At 36.7% G+C, this 22,553-nt stretch overlaps 1 protein-coding gene across 2 annotated transcripts in view; it reads right to left on the bottom strand.

The window, feature by feature from the left end:
* The window catches only part of TRPC4AP (transient receptor potential cation channel subfamily C member 4 associated protein), an 82,649-nt gene that overhangs the window by 41,119 nt on the left and 18,977 nt on the right, over nt 1-22,553 (bottom strand). The window contains exons 7-8 of one of the 2 annotated variants that reach the window (XM_068102995.2): nt 19,693-19,897; nt 19,268-19,438 (exon numbers count right to left, since the gene is read on the bottom strand). In XM_068102995.2, coding sequence (XP_067959096.2) covers nt 19,268-19,438; nt 19,693-19,897 — 376 coding nt within the window. The remainder of the gene's footprint in view (nt 1-19,267; nt 19,439-19,692; nt 19,898-22,553) is intronic. The other variant, XM_068102996.2, reaches the window with a different exon arrangement.

Below are 22,553 nucleotides of genomic sequence, written 5' to 3'. Positions count from 1 at the left end.
CTTCTTCCTGCCATTTATGTATCAGAAATATATGTGAGATTAATATTATGACAGGTAATACCACCCCATCTTCCCACTACCAAATCGGTTTGTATTCCTCGGCTTTCTATCCTTATCTCATTACCTTCCTTCTTTGTCATGCGAACCATCGCTATACTATCATATATTTTTATTTTCTTAAAATCACGTATTTGTTGTTTACTAATTGTACTTCCACATAAATCCTTATCTTCACCAAGTGGATAATATTCTTCTTTACGAGACTGATTTAAATCATGTAGGTCTTCTATGTTTATTGAAAAAGACCAATTATACCCTAAATCAGGCATATCATACCCCCATTTATTAATTCGCATATTAACTAAATGTCCTTCTTTATAAAATTTAATTGTAAGCAGGTAGTTAAATTCAATGAGGAAAGGTGTATGGTCAGTATAACCAGGTGTTGTGGTTGTAAATTTTACTTGTTTCACAAAACGTGCTGTTTTCTTTAAAGATATATATTGTGATAAATCACTGAATCTAATCAAGTCATTCGCATCTGTAGGGTTTGGATAATTGATTAATTTATAAGTATTCTTCATATTAATATTTTTACTTACACTATATTTTTGTCGTTCAGCCTGTGCCTTTGTATAATAATTTGATAAATCAATATCCTGAGAGGATTTTCCAAAGATAGAACCATCTTTTCCAACATAGGTCATTTATATTAGATAAAAAATGATATCATAAAAATTTTCATTATTGTTGAGTTGAAATAATACATATAAACATAATTGGCCACAACATTTAGAATTAATTTCTTGAACTTGGAATGTTTGATAAACACCATTCTGTAAGAATTGTATTACTTCAACAGGTGGTGGCATACCATAACTATCAAAATAATATTTATCCTGACTATTATGAATACAAACCCAATGAGAACCATTCTGTGTGTCTAAATTCATAATAATATTCTTTGTATTCTTATTTATATGTGTTAATTCATCTCTCATACAAATAACCACATTATCAATTTTTAGTGTTTTACAATACTTAGCTAGTTCTATATTTGACGTTGTATTCTTTCCAAATTGTTTAAACCATTTATCCATTTATTTATGAGAAAGATACAATCCATTACCCCGTTTAGTTAGTTTAACACCCGCTTGAGCGATAGAGGAAAGCATATCTCCAACCAACAATCTAGCTTTATCAGGTAGACTTTCAAGTTTTTGAGCAAAATCTACAATTACACCACTTCCACTAATTTGTTTCTCCAACTCCTTGTTATGTCTTTCCAATTCTTTTTGAGCTTTTAGTTGTGCCTTCCTTTCGTTAGCAGTTTTTACCGCTGCTGAAATACCACCAGTCAATGCTCCCGCCGCACTTAAACCAGCAAATAAAGGAATTAGAAACGGGAGAAATCCTCCTCTTGACTCGTCTATTGAATATTTCTTTAACATAGGTTTCGTCATTTTAATTTTAAGTGATCCAACATCATTTAGTGTTTTTACTTGTGTGTGTGTGAGTAAAACATCAATTCTTACAGCTCCTTTTCTTTGAATTGTATTAACATTAATAATACAAGGCTTTTGATTTTGAATACAAGATGTTAATTTATTAAGATTGATTTGATTAACATATACCCCAACCATTTATTTATGAGAAAAAACCTATGTGATATTAATCATAACACCATTATCTGTATTAATCTGTAATTCTGTTTCCTCCAAAAGCAAACAATATGCATTAACCTCTTCACTCTCCCCTCTTTCAATGTATAGAGAAGTATCCACTCGATTAGACTTTATAGTTTCCTTTTGAGAACTCAGGTCAATTGCGTAGATTGTATAAAGTTTTTGAAACGCAACCATATCCAAAATAGGATCATTATTACCATTACTTTCACACACCTTTTGGTAGGACTTGTAGGCTTCCGCATAATCATTTTTTTCCCAATCAATTTCCAATCTATCTCGCGGATAAAATGTGCCATCAAGAGAAACCCGAAGTTGTTTCACCTTTGCATTATCACTCAGGGCATTATTCTTATTAGTACCGTCCTCTCCATCTGGTTTTTTAAAAATGAGCCAGAGGTATCGTGGCTTTCCTTGAAGAACACCTAAATTCCAAGTGTAGGTAGTGTGTTCCAGTTTAACGTGTTGACATCTTCTTTTAAGGTATGATACATTTAGCGGTTTCTTTGAGTTAAGTCTTCTATTTAACATCTCTTCCGTTTTAAGATTAGGAGTATATTCACTGATATACCAACACAAATCATTAATAACAAATTTATTATTTTCTCCAAAAGCATTTTCATCCCCAAAAAGCAATCTATTTACATTATCATTCCTTTGTAGTTGAAATCTAATTTTAAGCCCATACAAAACTTTATCATAATCACAAAATCCAAATATACCTTTCAGAGGTACTGCTACGGTAAAACTATTCTCAGCTTTTGCGTCATCATTATACATTGACTTCCTTTGACTATAACCAGGGTCTGCGTTTGTACCCGTTGACATATCAGGAATAAAACCCTCAACAGCTCCCTTACCCATTCTATCACTAAACGAATATAGTGTAAATTTCATCATTTCAGATGTAGCAGAGACATAATCAACCGCTTCAACCTCTTGTGTTCCAATATACAGGCGGACACTGTCAAACATTTTCCAGAAGAAATCATTTACGAGTGTAGCATTAGTATTATTCGCAGCCTTAGTGAATTTAAATTTACACAGCAAGAAACTATCAGCTATATTCAAGTAAGTTTGTTGATTATTTATTTCAAAACTTTTTGTTCCGTTTGAATTCCAGTCTGTTCCTGTTATAGCATTTACCTTAAAATAGTCTTCCTTTTTAGTGGAGTTTGAAATGATAATCGTATCATCCAAATCATAGATACTATCAATCGCTTCCATACTTGTATTTATATAGCATTAAAATTGTTGAAACCCTGACCCAAGTATTTTAATGATTTTTTGTCGTTCTTGTGAAGATAGTTGAGTTTTACCTTTTTTTATTTCTTTGATTGCTTGTAATTTATGAGACTCCTTTTGAGCATCTTTTATACTCTTTATAGCACCCGCAACGGAGCCCACGGCAGAAGCAGTTGAACCAATTAGGTCTTTATGTTTAAGGATGGTTGAACCAATACCCATTAGAGTATCAATTATCCCATCTCCTTTATTTCGAAATTGATGACCTACACCTCGTTGTCTCTTAGGTTTATAGTATCCTCTACCCACATACCTTGTATAGTCTGGTGAAAGGAACATGCCCTCCCCTGTAATTATTTTATATTTTCCCAACTCGTGTTTTCTCACAATAACCATTATTTATTTATTGAAAAACTTCACGTAGGTGAATTCTGATGGATATAATTTCATCATTAAAGGATATCATACGATTATCTTGGTCGGTTATCCTAAAATTTACTCTGTATATGGTTTTTCCTGACACAGGTAAATAGACAAGATTTTTTGGTTCCATATTAAATTTATAACCAATCGGGGTTGAGTATGCACTGAATGAAAATATTGTATTTGTTCTTATTCCATCGTTATAAGCACCATCAATCAAATCACAATGAATTAATACTGAATTTATACCGGAGGATATTTGGATAACATTATCACTGTAAAACGTCCCGTTATTTTCAATCTTTTTTGAAGAGAAACCCAATAGCTCTCTAAACGAATTTTCAATCGTGAAATCAACTTTATAATTATTTTTAAGTTTAATAGTTGATTTTGAAGTGTGTTTTTGAATATCTATTACAATATTTTTTGGTTCATCACCTTTTTCTTTCATAAGGCGAGAGACTTCTGAAGATATTTGAGAAATCTCGTAAGCTCCAGGTGAAACGGTTATAGTTTTATATCCACTTCCTGGATTATAACTAAACTTGTTGTTTTTCTCTGTGATATTAAAAAGGGTATTGTAAGTTTCCATTGACAACAAAGATGCCTCATATGAGGTAAGGGGGTCAAGTTGTAGTGGGTAAGGGAATGAAGCTGTGTAATCGCTCGTTGTGAAATTAAAACTAAGAATTGTGCTTCTCATCTTATTTAATATCTAATAAAATATATTTGTATTGACATTTATTAATTATTTTCATGTTCATCAACTGATCTAAAATGGCTGAGGATTCATTAAAACAATTGTTGTTTCCAGCCTTCTTACTACCTAACAACAATAATAGCCTATTAACTAATTGTGATGGGTCATTTGGAAGAAAACTAACACCCGAACCAAGCTTACTTAAAGCATCAATAATATGTTTCTCCTTCTCATTCTTCTTACTTTTACCAGCAACAGAAACTCCATAATCAAGTGCATTTAGCAACTCAATATATACCCTATCTTCCTCTCTTTCCATATCAAGTGGTTCCTCAAAATATTTTGAACCGCTGAATCCGGGGTTTGTTAGAAGAAACATTAATCTTGGAGTTAATTTAACATTTGGTTGAGTAGAACTCAAGAACATCAATTCATCATTAAATATCAATACCTTTTCTTCCACAAGATGAAACACTGCTGGTTCTTCTGTTGGAATGAGACCTGCTCTGGTTTTTGAACCCGCCGAATATTCATTGTTTTGAAGAGCTTCCACAACATAATTAGGGGGTTGATTTACCTCCTCAAGTTTCCGAAATAATCCCTCGTCATCATATTCTAATTCACCAAGTTCTTGTTTTGTTATCTGACTAAAATCTTTGAGCATTTGAAGTTTTTTCGGAGTAAATTCTACCGTGGGAACTGTAGGGTGTTGAGTTTTCAAAAGTGGTTTAAAGAATTTCTCTTGTTTTCTTTCAAAGGCTTCTTCACCAGTTAGTTTCTGTCTCCGTTTCTTCTTTATCTCTTCCTGTTGTTTAACAACTTTTGAAACTAATTGTTGATGTTCCTTAAACTTTCTTTCTCTTTCTTCAGTATTCATTTTCTGTATTTATTTATTGAAAAATATCATTTAGTATCTCATCTTGTTTCACAACAATATATTTATATTTTCCAATCGTGTGTTTCATATAATTTTCAAATTCTTTTTTACTACATAACGTAGAGCAATTATCTCTCCAAAAATTATTTACATCTATTGAATTTAACTTAAATAAAATAAAAGTATTGGCATTGTTTCTTATTGAGCGTCGAGGGAGTTGAAAATATGATTGACTAAGATATATACAATTACAAGAAGAATGTCTCCCTCTTGTATAGTAGCTATCCATTACTGTTTGGTTTCTCTCATTAACACAATCATCAAAGATGACAAGGTTCTTTTTTGATTTATCTAAATCTTGAGGTGAAGGTATATCATCCGTATTATCACTGAGAATACAAGTTATGGGTTTCGATTTTGATTTCTGTGTATCACAAAATAATTGTATTATATCATCAATATTATAATCATTTAGTTTGTTTTGAAGTTTAAATAAACCGATAATGTCTTCCTTTTTAAGACCCGCATTAAAACCCTGTGAGAGTAGTTGATACTCGGGTTGAAAACTTGACTTTGTAAAAATTATTAAATTATCATAATCTAAAAAATTAGAACCAAGGAGCATCTTTAAAAGTAAACAGGTTTTTCCACATCCGCTTGAACCAACTATTAGACATCTCAATGAATTTGGAATGTTTTTATGGTTATTAAATTTTATCTTATTTTCCCAAACGGGTAAAAAATCATTCATTTATATATTTGGAAAACAAGTTATCCAACTTTTTTTGAGCTATTTGAGAAACTCTATATTTTATCCTGAGTTCGGGTTTAATTTCAAAATAATCCATTATTTTATTTATATAGTATCTTGTATTAACATTTCCATTAAAATTATTTTGAATAATAAATATCATTAAACCCTTATACATTTCCTCAATACAATTAGTCTCTTCCCTTGAAAGAAATGGTGTATTATCATCACAATACTTAACATTCATCTCTCTTATTAATCTTGTAAAGTAATTCATTTTTGGTTCTAATTTAAAAGAGTTATATATTTTTTTATATTTCCTATTATCATTAATTAAAATTAAATCACAGAAAATACATTGTTTATATGAATCCTCATCATTAAGCCCCACTCTATCACAAGCCGGACAATTCTCTAATTTATCATATGGAGAGTCTGGAAATTCTAAATATCCTTCAGAACTTATCATATTTATGTGGTAAATTTTTACTTAAACTAAACGCAAGTTTATTCATTAATAAATACAATGTTTCAAAGCACAAAAGACAAATTTCAATCAATCTCTACTTCGGTGGAAGATATAGAAAAATATGTCAAAGATGTTAAATTGAACAAAGATAAATATGGAAATTTTTGGGTAAAACCAGTTATGGAAAATAACATGAGCCCCTCTATTTCATTTAAAGGAAGAGCTCTAACTATACCTGGAAAGACATCCATTAAAGTAAATCTAACAAAAGTTTCTCCTCTACTCCTGGCAATTTATTCAAAGCTTGAAAAAGTGATTGACCACGATACTTTGAAAAAGAATGATAAGACCATTAATAATTCTAGAGGAGACATTTGTATTTTCTTTAATAATCCAAAGGGTGTAGATCTAAGTAAAATGAATGATGTTAATATTTCTGGTGAAATGTCATTTCGTTCTATGATAGTTAGAGATTATTTAAAGATAACTTTTGATATAAAAATTGTAGAGATTGAATCTGTTAATGAAAGAAAGTATATAGATATTGATGGGAATATTTTTCTTGCTAATTAAATATGAGTCAATACAGCAGTGAAGATTTTACTATTTCATTGAACTCAGACGATAGTGATGATAGTATTTCATTGAACTTGGACGATGGTGATGATAGTATTTCATTGAACACAGATGATAGTTATGATACTAATAGTTTGTGCTCAAATGATAGTTATGAGAGTAGCTTTATTGATGACTCTGAGTATGATTCTGAGTATTCATGTGATAGTTATGACTTAGATGATTCTGAGTGAAAAAGTGTTTTAGTTTAAGCACAGCGATATATATAAAACGGAGCTGTAAAGCTCAAAAGTGTTTTATTTTAAGCACAGTGATATATATAAAACACCACGTTTTCTCACGCTATAAATATGGTTTATTGTGATACTTGCGAGAAGGAAGTAAAATATTATAAACAACATATTCTCACCGCAAAACATACATACAACATTTTAAACAAACTTTCCCCTCTTCCACCTGAAACAAAACACTGTTCTACATGTAATAAAAATATCCTCAAGAAAGGCTTCAAAATACATCTTAAAACAAATCTACATTTATCAAATTTTATCACAACTAAAAACTCTGATGGAGCATTCAAAGGACATATTAAAATAAGAGTCTTTAACTTCAAACCTCCTGAACCAGAGTCTATAGTTGATGCTGTAGAAATAGTTAAACCTGCTGTTCAAACGTTGATTGAAAAAACACTAAAGGAAATGAAACCACTTAAATTTTATATGGGAGTAAAATTAGAAATGACAAAGGATGAAGGAGTTATAGATGCACCATACATGAGAACTGAGCCACACTTTATATCTTCATATCAAGATTTTAAAACATCAGGAGTCTATGATGAACTTATTAAACAAGAGCAAGATGTGGATAATTCAATCGTAGGAAGTGGATTCAATATAGGAAAAATTATTTACATAGACATTCATATTCTTAAATCAGATCCTCTAAAAGCTTCTTCTTACATTGATTTACCCAGTGTTATCAAAAATAGAAAAGCAGTTATCAATATCAAAAATAAAGACAATAAATGTTTTCTCTGGTCTATTTTAGCACACTTACATCCTCCACATTTTCATGATGAAAGAGTATCTCATTATAAAAAATATGAGAATACATTAAATACGAAAGATCTAAAGTTTCCGATGACTTTAAATGATATTCCTAAATTTGAAAAGATGAATAATTTATCAGTTAATGTTTATGGTCTAACAGAAACAAACAACATTCAGGTTTTAAAGCTTTCTGACAATTGTAAACAAACTCATATTAATCTTCTATATTTTAATTCAGACGAAAATTCACATTATACATACATCAAAGATATTGCTAAATTAATAAAACCACAAGTCTGTAAGAGAACAAATAAAATATATATTTGTTTGCGTTGTCTTAACTTCTTCAATTCACAAGAAAGATTAGATAAACATTCAAATTATTGTGGCGAACATAAATCAACGGTAATCAATATGCCTAAAGAAGGCTCAAAGATCACATTCAAAGATGAAAATAAAAAGATCAAACATCCATTTGTTATATATGCTGATTTTGAAAGTATTTTAGAAAAAATTGATACTGCTTCTCCAGATCCAAAAGAATCATACACAAATAAATATCAAAAACATACTCCTTGTGGTTTTTGTTATTATATCAAATCATCCGTTGGTGATAAATATAACAAGTTAGAGATGTATAGAGGCTCAAATACCCCAGAGGAGTTTGTGAAACGACTAGAAAAAGACTGTGTTCGATTAACCAAGATAATGAGAGAAACCAATAAACCAATGTCCTTAACAAGTAAAGAAAAAAGGGAATTTATAAAAAACAATGTCCGTCATATTTGTGAGGAGAAAATTGGTAAAGGTCTAAAGGTTAGAGACCATTGTCATCTCACTGGTAAATATAGAGGTCTGGCTCATCAAAGTTGTAATATTAATTATCAACTCCCCTCTTTCATTCCTGTCTTTCTTCATAACAACGCTCATTATGATACACATCTATTTATCAAGGAACTCTCAAAGACTTCTGGAAGTATCTCAGCAATTCCAAACACGGATCAGAAATACATTTCATTCACAAAAACAATTCACACATCTCCTATTACTCATATCAGATTTCTTGATACATTTAAATTCATGGCAAGTCCATTGGTTAACTTGGTTCAAAATCTAAAAGAGTTTCCATGTCTTTCAGAGTATTTTTTAGATAAAGATTTTCTAACACAAAAGGGAATTTACCCCTATGACTATATGGACTCATTTGAGAGATTCAATGAAACACAACTTCCTTCAAAAGAAAATTTCTATAACAAATTAAACAACAGTAATATATCTGATAAAGATTATGTACACGCACAAAATGTTTGGGAAAAATATAACATCAGGAATCTTGGCGAGTATCACGATTTGTATCTCAAAACTGATGTGCTTTTATTGGCCGATGTATTTGAAGCCTTTAGATCTGTTTGTCGCACTGGATATGGATTGGATCCTGCTCACTACTACACAGCACCTGGATTGGCCTGGAGTGCGATGTTGAAAATGACAAAACAAGATTTGGATTTGATAACCGATGTTGATATGCTTTTGATGATTGAAAAGGCAAAAAGAGGTGGAATTTCACAAGTCTGCTCGAGTAGATACGCAAAAGCAAATAACAAATATCTTCCAAATTATGATCCAACGAAAGAGAGTTCTTACTTGATGTACTATGACGCAAACAACCTGTATGGCTGGGCAATGTCTCAGGCTCTTCCTTATGGAAAACTTAGATGGGTAAAGGAAAAAGACTACAAAAACGTTTTACAAGATGTATGTATCTCTACACAAAAAGAATTGGATGAAGAAAAAGTTGGTTATTATTTTGAAATTGATTTAAAATATCCAGAGGAACTCCATAACCTACACAAAGATCTCCCATTTGCTTGTGAGAAAGAAAGTCCAAAGAAAGAATGGTTGAGTGATTATCAACGATCGTTTGATATAGGTGAATCAACAGAAAAATTACTTACTACATTATATAACAAGAAAAATTATGTTCTACACCAAAGAAATTTGCGACAATATTTATCAAAAGGTCTAAGAGTAGAGAAGATCCATAGGGTTCTAAAGTTCAATCAAAGTCATTGGTTAAAGGGGTACATTGATTTTAATACACAAAGAAGAACAGAGTCAAAAACAGATTTTGAGAAAGACTTTTATAAATTGATGAATAATGCGGTCTTTGGTAAGACTATGGAGAATGTGAGGAAAAGACAAAATATCAGATTATCAACATCTTGGGAACAAGCATCAAAATTAATTAATAGACCGAGTTTTACTCGAGCTGAGGTCTTTACTGAGAACTTTTGTGCGATCCATTTGATTAAAGAGAGTATTGAAATGAACAAACCTATTTATATTGGGACAACAATTCTTGATTTATCAAAGTCATTAATGTATGATTACTTTTATAATAACTTGAGGAAGAAATATCAAAATGATGTTAATCTACTTTATATGGATACAGATAGTTTTATTTTGAAAATTAATACCAACGATGTTTATTCAGACATGAAAAGAGACATTAATATCTATGACACGAGTAATTACAGTCCAGAGAGTGAGTTGTTCTCTTCTAAAAATAAAAAGGTGATTGGAAAGTTCAAGGATGAATTAGGAGGAAATGTCATGAGTGAATTTGTGGGATTGAGGTCTAAGGCTTATGCTTATAAATACATTGTGAATAACGTTGAAAAAACTGATAAGAAATTAAAAGGTGTAAAGAAAAATGTCATTAAAGAAACAATAAACTTTAAGGATTATTATAACTGTTTAACAACAAAGAAAGAAGAGTTTAGAGAGATTAATGGAATAAGAAGTTATAAACATCAATTATATTCAGAAGAGGTGAATAAGAAAGCATTGGGGGCTTTTGATGATAAGAGGTTTATTTTAGAAAATGGAATTGATAGTCTCCCTTATGGTTATATAAGTATATAAGTGATAAGATATATATAAGTGATAAGATATATATAAGTGATAAGATATATATAAGTGATAAGTTAAAAAGGGGGGGTTGGGGATTTTAACGGGCTACCGCCGCCTTTTTTACTATTATATAAATGATAGAACCAAGTATCAACCAGACTAAAGAGTGGAGGTGTAATCAACCTTGGTATATAAATGGAAAACATAATGAATGTGAAAAATATCAAATAGGTATAATTGAAAAGGCAACTGGTAAAAAAATTCACAAAACAAATAAGAGAATTAATTTAAATACCGGTGAATTGGGTAAAAAAGATGGAAATATTTTTGAGTGGACGGAAAACTTTGATGGTTGTCAGGAAAATATATACTTTAATTTAAAAATGGTATGTGGCACTGGAGGTGCTCAAACAAGAACATTGAGGGAGGTTTACCATTTTATCTTAGCTCAGTTAAAATATCTTAATAAAGAACCAAACTCAATCATCTTTTTTGTTAATATATTAGATGGTGAAGAGAGTGGCAAGAGAATTAAATTATTTCCCACGCATAAACAAATATTTGTAGGGTCGTTGTTTGAGTGGGTTATATTCACCAGATGATATTAAGAGTAAACGGTTAAAAGGTCCATGAGGTCAGAAGGATCACAGGTGTTTAAGTGGTCTAATGAATAAGGATAACATGTCAAAAGGTTAGAAGGTTCGTAAAGAACAGGGTGAGAGAAATATAGGTGTTTAGGGTCAATGAGGGAGGGAAAGAATTAATATGGAAGTGAATGGGTCAAAGATTAATCTGCCAGATGATATGTAGAAGAAGGATGATAGGTCTATAAGAGAAAACAAATATTTGTAGTGTTTGAGTGGTCTAATGAACAACATTAAGGATAGGTACTACAGACAAAAGGTTTATAAAGATGAGGGTGGGAGAAATAGAGGTGTTTATGATTTTTGAAAAAGACAAGGGGGTAAATGACATTAGATAGGGATTTCCCATGTTAAACGGAGGTGTCCCAGAAGCAACATTATTACACTACTCCTGTGTTTAGAAAAAAATTGTTAAAATTGCGCATATTCGGGGGCTGACAAGATGGCCTAGAGGTACACGCACTCTTCTCTAACCTGTCTATCATGGGTTTGAATCCTGACCTAGTTACAAACTGTCAACCCAGTGTTTCACAGGCTGGTCGATTCATCAATGTGTGTGCCATCCCTAGGATGAACATTAAACTTGGCGTCCCCCATCTGTCAGAATGTGTTGGTGGATGATAAAAATCCCATGGTGTCCTTCACGAAGAGTCGGTGAGCTATCGCCAACACCATGGCTATATTCCAAATTCCTGCCCTAACCAGCCGAGGGCATTGCATCAGCCACACCCTCGGCCAATGATGATACCCCACAGCCTTGTGGTGCATACAAATGAAGAAGAATGCATCTTCGTCACGTTCACCACTGAAAGCTAGCAAAATATATTACAGAAAGCACCCTTTCAGAAAAAAAAATTGGTACAGAAAAAGCAAAAAAATTCCACTTCTGCCACACATGTACAGTCAGTTATTTATATAGTGGATACTTTCGATTTACAAACTAATTTTCCTGCAAGGTAGAGAAGGCGCACTTTTATACATGCTGAATCACAATGGCAAAGCAGTGACGTGGGCTACGTAAGCACCATGTAGTAGTTTACTTGAGTAAATGAGTAAAAGTTTCCAGCATCCTGGAAATCAGCTAACATTACCGCTTTACACAAAAAAGGTGCAAAAACAGATCCTTGCAACTACAGACCAATCAGCCTGCTCCCAATTATCAGCAAAGTCATGGAATCCATCATTGCTTCGGATATGAAATCTTTCCTCTTCTCCAATGGCTTGATCTCTGATCATCAATTTGGTTTCAGACCAGGTCACTCTACTCTGGACATGCTGCTTCTGCTGTCTCAACAATGGATGGAGGTCCTGAATGCCAAACAGGAAATCAGAGCTGTCTCCCTTGACATATCAAGGGCCTTTGATACGGTCTGGCACCCAGCTCTGCTCACCAAACTCTCCTCCTATGGTATCCATGGAAATCTCCATGCATGGCTTGCGGACTTCCTCTCTGGTCGTAGTCAACGTGTGGCCCTGAATGGATTTCTCTCATCTCCCCTTCCTGTTCAGGCTGGAGTTCCCCAAGGAAGTGTGCTGGGCCCTGTGCTTTTTCTGGTCTTTATCAATGATCTCTCTGACTCTCTGGAAAATCCTCTCTATCTCTTTGCTGATGACTCCACTCTCTGCCGCTCCATTCCTCTTCCCTCAGATAGGCAGTCTGCAGCCTCCTCACTCTCTGAAGACCTGGACAAAATCACAGACTGGTCAAACAAGTGGAACATGTCTTTCAATCCTGCCAAATCTCACTCTCTTACTATGTCTCTCCGAAAAGATCGACTGGACAACCCTCCCATCTACTTTCTCAACAATCCTCTCCAAGAAGTTCTGTCACTCAAGCTTTTGGGTCTCACTATCTGCCATGATCTTTCTTGGGAAAACCACATTTCCAAGCTGGCCTCCAAAGCCAGTCGCCGACTGGGCATCCTCCGTCGTGCGAAGTCCTTCCTCGGCACACCTGAGCTCCTCACCACATACAAGGCTTTCATCCGCAGCTCAATGGAATACTGTTCTCCCCTATGGGCTGGTGCTCCTGCCTCACACCTGGCTCGGCTTCACGCTGTTGAATCCAAAGCTTTCAAAATCATTGGAATCTCCCGCGATGAAGCTATCTCTGAGGGCCTTTCACTCACTCACCGCAGGCAGGTAGGTGGTCTTTCTGTCTTCTACCGACTCCTCTCCGGCCTTGCTCCCCCAGCTCTCTCCGTGCTCTGTCCCCCAAATATTCCTACAGGTCGCACAAGATCTGCCAGCAACCCTCTGATGGTTAAACTGCCGAAATCTCGGCTCTCTGCTCACCTTCACTCTTTCATTCCTCTTTTCTCCCGCCTGTGGAACAAACTCCCACACTCCCTTCAATCCCTCTCCTCCCTCCAGGTCTTTAAAACAGCTGTTCACCACCATCTCTTATCTTCCCCCATCCATAACCTTGATCTTTTCTACCCCCACTAATTCACCCCAGATCCACCTTGTTTGAAATTCCAACTTATTTCCTGGAAATCCTGGCAGTGTCCATATGTTTATACCTCTCCCACCCCCCCCCCCCTTCACATGCCTCCCTCCCTTCACATGCCTCCCCCCTTCACATGCCTCCCCCCCAAAGCCCTCTCCCTCCCACAGATCTCTCGATGTCTCCATGTCTCTCGGTCCCTGCTCTCAAATGTTGTTTGTGTCCTTCCCCCTCTCTCCCCATCTTGTCTACCGCTCCCGATGTTATTTGTTTTATGTGTCTGTTTGTCTTTCTGTGTGATTAATTTTCGCTCTTTCACGAGCCTCGATCTTGTATACAAAAAAAAAAAAAAAAAAAAAAAAAAAAAAAAAAAAATGCAATCAATCTTGCAAAAAAAAAAAAAAAAAAAAAAAAAAAATCCAGCACAGCCATTTGCAACTCTTGCAGATTTTACAAACTCGAGTCTCTGCCATTATTACACACGCGTCACTCGTCCCTCATCTTATTTCAGACAATGTGACCCTCGGACATTATTGGTTTCCAAAGTTATACCAAGGTCCAATTCACAATCTCGCGAGACATGTCCCGTGGAAATTCGGTGGAATTAACTCTCAAGTGATTATGCACAGGCCACTTGCGAGGAATGATCCTAAAATAATTATCTTCTTCGTGATCAATTTACAAGAGGGAGAATGGCTTTGCAATACGTGTCCTCTACCAGTCCCAATAAATGTTCTTGTTCCAAGAAAAAAAGGGAACAACTCCCTGAAAAATTGGCGAAACATCCCGAAACTCAAACGTTTTCTGTAACTTGTCATCATAAAGCCATGTACCAAGTTTCAGTTGAATATGTTAGAGGTTAAGGAAAACAAGGTGCAGAAAATCACAGGTGTGACAGACAAACGGAGATCAAACATATAGTCCCCTCCAGGTAGGGGAATAATAACCATTACTCTCACACCGTGAGGTGCATAGGAGCTGCCGAGGCAGTTTCATTGGCTAAGGAATACAATCCCTGGATGGATCAACACTCCGACGCAGGAAACTCGAATGGCTTATTACCCCCAGTAGGCCGGTACTCATTTTGCCGACCTGGGAAGGATGACAGGCTCAGTCAACCCACCTGGCGTTATTTCAACGGAATGACAGGGGCTCAAACTCAACACCCAAATATCTTAAGCCAGCAACCTTGACCGTTAAGCCAACATCAAACATATACATAAATAGAACACTAAAATTAAAAAACGAATAAACTTTTAATTCACAATCTCGGGCGATGACGGAATCTCACGATAGTTTACGTGACAGGTGTATTATTATATGGGGGATTAAAAGCAATTATTTTGGAAAAAGATTGTGACGACAACGTGGTCAGTGCTGAACAAGTTGGTTAACAAAACACGAGTTACAGTCACGTGAAAAAGTAAGTACACCCCATGTAAAGTTTTGACTTTTTCAACATATTTCAACATACAGCTATTTGATCTTCATTTCAACAATATTGATAGATAAAGGTGATATAATATAACAAATATCATGAAACATTTACATTTTGTAGTCCATTGTATAATTTAAATAAACATAAATGCAAATTTTTCATGTGGAAAAAGTACACCCCGACATTTATCACCACTTCAAATACCTAATATTAGAATCAGGTGCACCAGCTCAGGTGCAAATGATTAGAACATCGTTAGAGAGGATCTTGGAGGAACCTGTCTTATTTAAACCTGACATTTAGTTTGGTTTGCTCTTTGTTGTTGAAGTGTGCGGTTCACCATGCCCAGATTAAAAGCTCTCTGAGGCCTTCAGAAGGAAGGTTATAGATGCCTACGAGTCTGGGAAGGGATTTAAAAATCTCCAAACAATTTGAAATCAATCATTCGACTGTTCGGAAGATCATCTACAAGTGGAGAAGATTCCAAACAACTGCCAACTTGTTCAGGCCGAGAGTAGACCGCAAGATGCTGAAAGAAGTCTCGAAGAACCCCAGAATGTCATCACGGGATGTACAGGTAGCTCTTGCCACTGTTGATGTCAAAGTGCACGAGTCTACCATTAGAAAGAGGCTGCACAAATTTGATCTACATGGGAGGTGTGCCAGGAGGAAACCGCTGCTGTCCAGAAAGAACATCAGGGCAAGACTAAAGTTTGCCAATGAACACCTAGGCATAGACCAGCACTTCTGGAACAATGTGCTCTGGACAGATGAGTCAAAGGTAGAGCTATTTGGCCACAGTATCAGAAGACATGTTTGGCGAAAACCAAAGGCAGCATTTGACCACAAAAACCTGATACCAATTGTAAAGCATGGTGGTGGAAATATTATGGTTTGGGGCAGCTTTGCTGCATCAGGGCCTGGGCAGCTCACCATCATAGAATCCACTATGAATTCTTCATTGTACCAGAGGGTGCTTAAGGATAATGTGAGGCCATCTGTCGGAGAATTGAAGCTCAACCGAAGGTGGACCTTGCCACATGACAATGACCCCAAACATACCAGTAAATCCACCAAGGAATGGCTGAAAAGAAAGAAATGGAGGGTTCTGAAATGGCCAAGTCAAAGCTCGGATCTAAATCCCATCGAGATGTTGTGGGGGGATTTGAAACGAGCTGTGCATGCAAGAAACCCCTCAAACATCCCACAGCTGAAAGAATTCTGCATGGAGGAGTGGGCAGAAATTTCTCCCAGTCGATGTTAGAGACTGGTCGACAGTTATAAGAAACGCCTACTTGAGGTTGTTTCTGCCAAAGCGGGCAATACCACCTATTAGAGCCAAGGCTGTACTTACTTTTTCCACATGCAAAATTTGCATTTATGTTTATTTAAATTATACAATGGACTACAAAATGTAAATGTTTCATGATATTTGTTCTATGATATCACCTTTATCTATCAATATTGTTGAAATGAAGATCAAATAGCTGTATGTTGAAATATGTTGAAAAAGTCAAAAGTTTACATGAGGTGTACTTACTTTTTCACGTGACTATGATTATAATATTAACATCAATCCTGGCAATACAATCACAAGCACACCTATCCATAGAAAAAATAATAATTGCTAGAGTATTCAAGGCTCATTGCACACCTTTAAGCTCAAGTCTTTTTACGGCGTAGCCCATCGGGCAAAGCCGTCTAGAACAGTTTGTCCGTATGTATGTATGTATGTATGTATGTATGTATGTATGTATGTATGTATGTATGTCCCATCAAACGTATACCAATCAGAGCTGAGAATCTGGCTACATGACAGGGTGATGTAAATACATCTGATGTCATTACGGCGTACAACGGCTGACTCTCCACCCTCCGCCATTTTGATTTATATGCCGTTCATGCCGAACATATCGTCGAACTTGTGATATATCACAATCGCCATGCTCTACCTTTACGTTTTCATTCAGTGTAAAACACAAACAAACCGATTGTTAAAATGACCATCAAATATCAAAAGAATCGGCGTTACAGCTCTTCCAACAAAACGGTACGGTATGTATAAGGCCTTAGGCGTTATGCCGCACCTTCGGACCGCTTCGGACAAATTAAGCCCAGGTTTCTTAATACAGTAGTGTATCGTTTCAGTAGTTTCGTTTTCGTAGTAATAATAATAATATAGTAAATATGACCATAATACTTTAATCCCAATGTCATGAATACAAAGTTGATGGATTGAAGCGGTGTATGGTTCATTAATCAATGATGAGCAATGTTCGGCACCGATATTAATAATCGCAGTATTAACGGAGAATAAAAGTAAGGAATTTGTCTCGGTTTTTTAAATGGTAATCTAATTTTTGAAATCTTACTATAATTCACCAAATGTCCGTCCATCTGTCTGTTCGAAGGTACCATAAAAACTGCTGAACCGATAACGATATTTTGGGTGGATAATCCTGGGATCTCCAGGAGTAAAAAAGGCTATTTAGTTTTCCCAATTTCAGCTTTAGTCTCCAGCATTCTCAGGTTTGGACTCACGCATAACATTCGCGTTCGCATAACGTTCATAGTTCTCATTGTGACGATGTTGTTTTCCCGGGTGCTGCACAAACGGCTGCACCGATCGCTGCACAGCTGCACTGATCGAACTCGGTGACCTCGGACAAAGACCTTTTATAAGGACACGGGTTGAATCCCTGCTTGGGAGAATTCTAACCCATTTCAACTGAAGGAAACACGTATCGGGAATACATACAACATAGCGATTGTGAACACGATTAGTTTAATCTCCACATGAGAGAATTCAACATAGCTATTTGGGCGGTGAATACGCTAACAGATCACTGTCTCCATCGATCTTGCCAAGGCCGTAACAGCTATCGGCTCAAATCCTTTTAACTGTTGATTTGGAAGTTTTTACAATGAAGGAAACACGTATCGGGAGTACATACGACATCGGGAGGACTAACTGCACGAGTCTTCAGAATCAAGCTTAAATCTGTCATGGCGGATCTGAAGAGCAGAATGCTTGGAGAAGTGGTGGGCTGCTTCGGCATGAAGGAGGATCAGAAACGTGGACTCCCACACTGCCACATCCTGCTGATACCTGCTCCCGCATGACATTATTTTCCCGGGTGCCGCACAAACGGCTGCACCGATCGAGATTTAACGGATGTTTATATAAATCGTTTAAAAGAAAAAAAAGCCTTCAATTTCTGATATCTAGCCTTTTAATTTGGGCCTCCCAATTGAAGCCCCGCCCATAGGGCGGGTACCGTTGCTAGTAATAATAATGTTATGTTAATATTATAGTAAATCTAATCGTAACACTAATCCCTTTATAGTGACTGCAAACGTACTGGAAGACAAAATAAATCATCTTCTACATATTAAAGTAGCGGCAGTTTTGTGTCCATTACGTCATTACGTTTACGATGTCATTACGACGGCTGACTCCACCAACCGATATTTTAATTTACTAGTAGGCCTACACCCGCAAAGGGTCAAAGAGCTGCAGCAAAGGGTCATTCCTCTTTGGGGTATATAGATTACAGTTGATCTATGGAGGGTTCTCAAGAACATTGGGTGTGTTCATTTACTAAGTTTCTTGTGGAGAGATCGTCAAGTCGTTGAAGCATTCGAGCAAGCATTCCATTCAAAACAGTTAAGGAACGGCTGGCTTGGCAAGCGTTAGCTAGCAGCTTGGTAAATGTTGCACACCTCCAACCATTGTGGGGTATGTAGATTACAGTAGATCTCCGCTCAGTTCTGCAAGTAAAACTTACCTCACGGATGTCGGGATTCCTCCAAATTTCTTTGTTTCATGTCATAAACAACATTAGCGACTTTGAAAAGCTAATAATATGCGTTTGTGGTTTATAATATTTTACAAGCCCAGCTATGCCACTGTTAGACTTTTGGTCTTGTTTATTTCAGCTCAGTTCTTTTAAGCAAATGAAAATCCGACCGATATTCAATAAAGTCAGTGCACATTGAAAAATAATTGCTTGGCTCATTGTTCTGTGCCAGTGCTACGACTAATTCTTGCCATTTGTCTCGCCGTCCTCCTCCAAGAGTGTGTTCAGGGGTGCCATTTCCATCCACGTGATCAAGTGCTCCAGCTCTTGCAGGAATGTTAACGAGTTTGATGATGTGGGTGCTTTCTGCGTGGCCAACTCGCAAAGGCGTTTCACAAAGCCAGGGATATTCAGGAGTGTAGCTGCACACGTCATAGGAAACACCAAGTGGAACATCAGCTGAAAGACAGCACGATCAATACGATTTGTACCTACTTCAACCCTTGGAATTGTAAGTCCACGTTAAAAACAGGTGTTCTGGCCAATGAGTGAGCATCAAAAGGGATAAAATGGGCCAATGGTAATAGCACACATATATCACCCACAAACCAACTGGGCACCTCATGTCTGAAGTGAGAGAGCAGATGGCGTGCGGCTTTTATTGGTGTGTACTCACACTGGTTGAGATCGGCGGAACTTGGGCCCGCATGCCTGCGCTGCTGTTCATTCTGAGCCAGCAATGTGTGATTGTCGTCGCCGGAAGACTCCAGCTCCGAGACCATGATGGAGACGGCCCGACAGAAGTTCGCAAACTGGTGCTGGTCCAACTTGGACACAAGACGCACCAAGTCTGGTACCTCTTCGAGAAGCACCATCTCCTGCTTGTGAAATGAAGGCTTTGCATTAACCAACTGGGTCGGAAAAGGCTTCTCGCATGAAAAGAGCATACATAGCCTTTTATGCTGACGAATCACAGGGACACGTCTAACTCTCAGATATCTTGTATGACAAGAAGATAACACTAAAGTAGAGCCCGAAAGAGATAGATAGGAGGAGGTGCAAATGGATCGGGATAAGTTTAACACCAGAAGTCTGGTTATCCTCATAGCCAAATATTCACAAATGCAGTTCAATAACAACCAAAATATTCAAAAATAGCAAACTAAACTGAGTTCAGAAACATATTGAACCGCTAATCTCATTCCAGCCAATCCCCATGCACCCAGCCAATGATAGTTCCAAAAGAAGAATACAAAAAGAAACAAATAAAAACACACAAATAATAATCTGCCCAGTATCATGGAATTCAGGAATTTTGGATGTCGATTTGTCAAAATGCAAAACAAACAAAAGCATTAAAGGGCTAATGTACAAAGCTAAATCATTACAAAGCCTCCACTGATAATCTGATAAATAAAGCTCTTACTAACGTCTCACTGATTAACTGATATTAATATTCGCAACCTTCCAGGTGTCGTAAAAAAACTGAAAATTGGCGTGCCAAAGGACATTGAAGCCGGTGTACCGGGGAAAAAAAAAATCACAGAACCGTCGGAAAGCGTCTATAAATGAAATTTACGTTACAAAAAATCGTAAACGCATACGTTAATAAAAACCTCAATCAATATCTAGCATTTGAAAATTGTAACTTGTATAACTGTAATATGACTTAAGTACTTGACAATAATGTCCGTAAATGAAAATGGAAAAAGCAAGCCGTGCCACCAATCACAATGCAAGTTCTCACAAACATCCTGGAGCAAAATGATGTTTTATTCAATAATAAACTCTCCACAGATCACCAGCTCCAACAGTGGGTGAGGAGGGAGCTAAAGGCAGTGGTTGAACTGTGGAAGGGACAAAAAAACAACTTGAAAGAAAACTTTACGGTGAAAGAGAAGAACCATACCTAGCCAGAATATAAACTGGGAGATTGGTGCTTCATAGGCAGAACAATTAATCACAAAGTACGCCAATCCCTTGGATGGACGTTAAGCCGGGTGTCCCATCTGCTAGCATTAGTCTATGGACGCTAAAGATCTCATGGTGTTGTTCGTATAGAAGAGGTGAGTGTATCACCGGCACCCTGAACAAATTACAAATTGCTGCCACCTTCAAACAAATGTCAAGCCTAGTCAGTAGCCTTGTGAAAAGTTTGGGACAACCAAAATTGTGGGTGGGGGGGGGGGGAAGTTAAGGGTTGTGGGGTAGTTTTGAACAAATGCCACAGAAGAAGAATTTGCAAGTGCTACAAGAATTTGGCAATGCAGACCATGCATTAGAATCACAAACTCTCGTGGAAAGGACGAGAGGAGGCTGAAGGAAAAGAACTGTCGTGTACTGACACCCAGAAAGATTTTTTTAAAACTAGAACGGCAATCTTCTACATCGCAATGTCAACCGATATGTCTCCACCTACATTATTACATCATTATACATACAGTGCCTTCAGAAAGTATTCAACCCCCTGGACTTTTCACATTTTGTGTTACAGCCTGAGTTTAATTGAGGTTTTTGGTCACTGATCTACACATAATACCCCATAATGTCACCGTGGAAATATTGTTTTTTTAGAACTTTTGACAAAATAATTTAAAATGAAAATCTCAAATGTTTTGAGTCAATAAGTATTCAACCCCTTTGCTATGACACTCCAAATGATGCTGAGGTGCATCCAATTTCCTTTGATCATCCGTGAGGGGGGCCACGGTGCCCAAAAACGGCCAACCCCTGCTCTGCGGGGAAAAATGGCCTCTAAAGGTGGTTCTTTCTATCCTTGAGATATCTCCACAAATTGAATCAAGCCCACCTGTGACAAATTCAATTGATTGGACATGATTTACAAAGAAACACACCTTTCTATACAAGGTCCCACAGTTGACAGTGCATGACAAAGCAGAAACTCTACCATGGAGTCCAAGGAACTGTCCGAAGAACTCAGAGATCGATTTGTGTGGAGGCATAGATCAGGGGAAGGGTACAAAACAATTTCTGGTGTGTTGAAAGTTCCCAAGAGCACAGTGAGCTCCATCATTAGGAAATGGAATATGGAACTACACGGACTCTTCCTAGAACTGACTGAGCAACCGGGCAAGAAGGACCTTCGTCAGGGAAGTGACCAAGAACCCAAAGACAGAACTACAGAGTTCCTTGGCTGAGATGGGAGAACTTGCTGGAAGGACAACAGTCTCTGCAGCCCTTCACAAATCTAGGCTTTATGGGAGAGTGGCCAGATCGAAACTGCTCCTGAGAAAAAGGCACATGATAGCACACCTGGAGTTTGCAAAAAGGCACATGAAAGATTCTGAGAGCATTAAGCAATAGATTCTGTGGTCTGATGAGACAAAAATTGATCTCTTTGGCCTGAATGCAAAGCGCTACATCCTGCGGAAAGTGAGCACAGTTCTTCACCCATCTACACCATTCCCACCGTGAAGCATGGTGGTGGCAGCATCATGCTATGGGGATGCTTTTCAGCAGCACGGACTGTGAGACTTGTAAGGATAGAGGGAACAATGAATGGAGCCAAATACAGGA

The sequence above is a fragment of the Myxine glutinosa genome, chromosome 9 (genome assembly GCF_964187855.1).
Source record: "Myxine glutinosa chromosome 9, kmMyxGlut1.1, whole genome shotgun sequence".
Lineage (NCBI taxonomy): Eukaryota > Metazoa > Chordata > Myxini > Myxiniformes > Myxinidae > Myxine > Myxine glutinosa.
The sequence above is the reverse complement of the archived record's forward strand: the minus strand, read 5'-3'. Positions and strand labels throughout refer to the sequence as shown.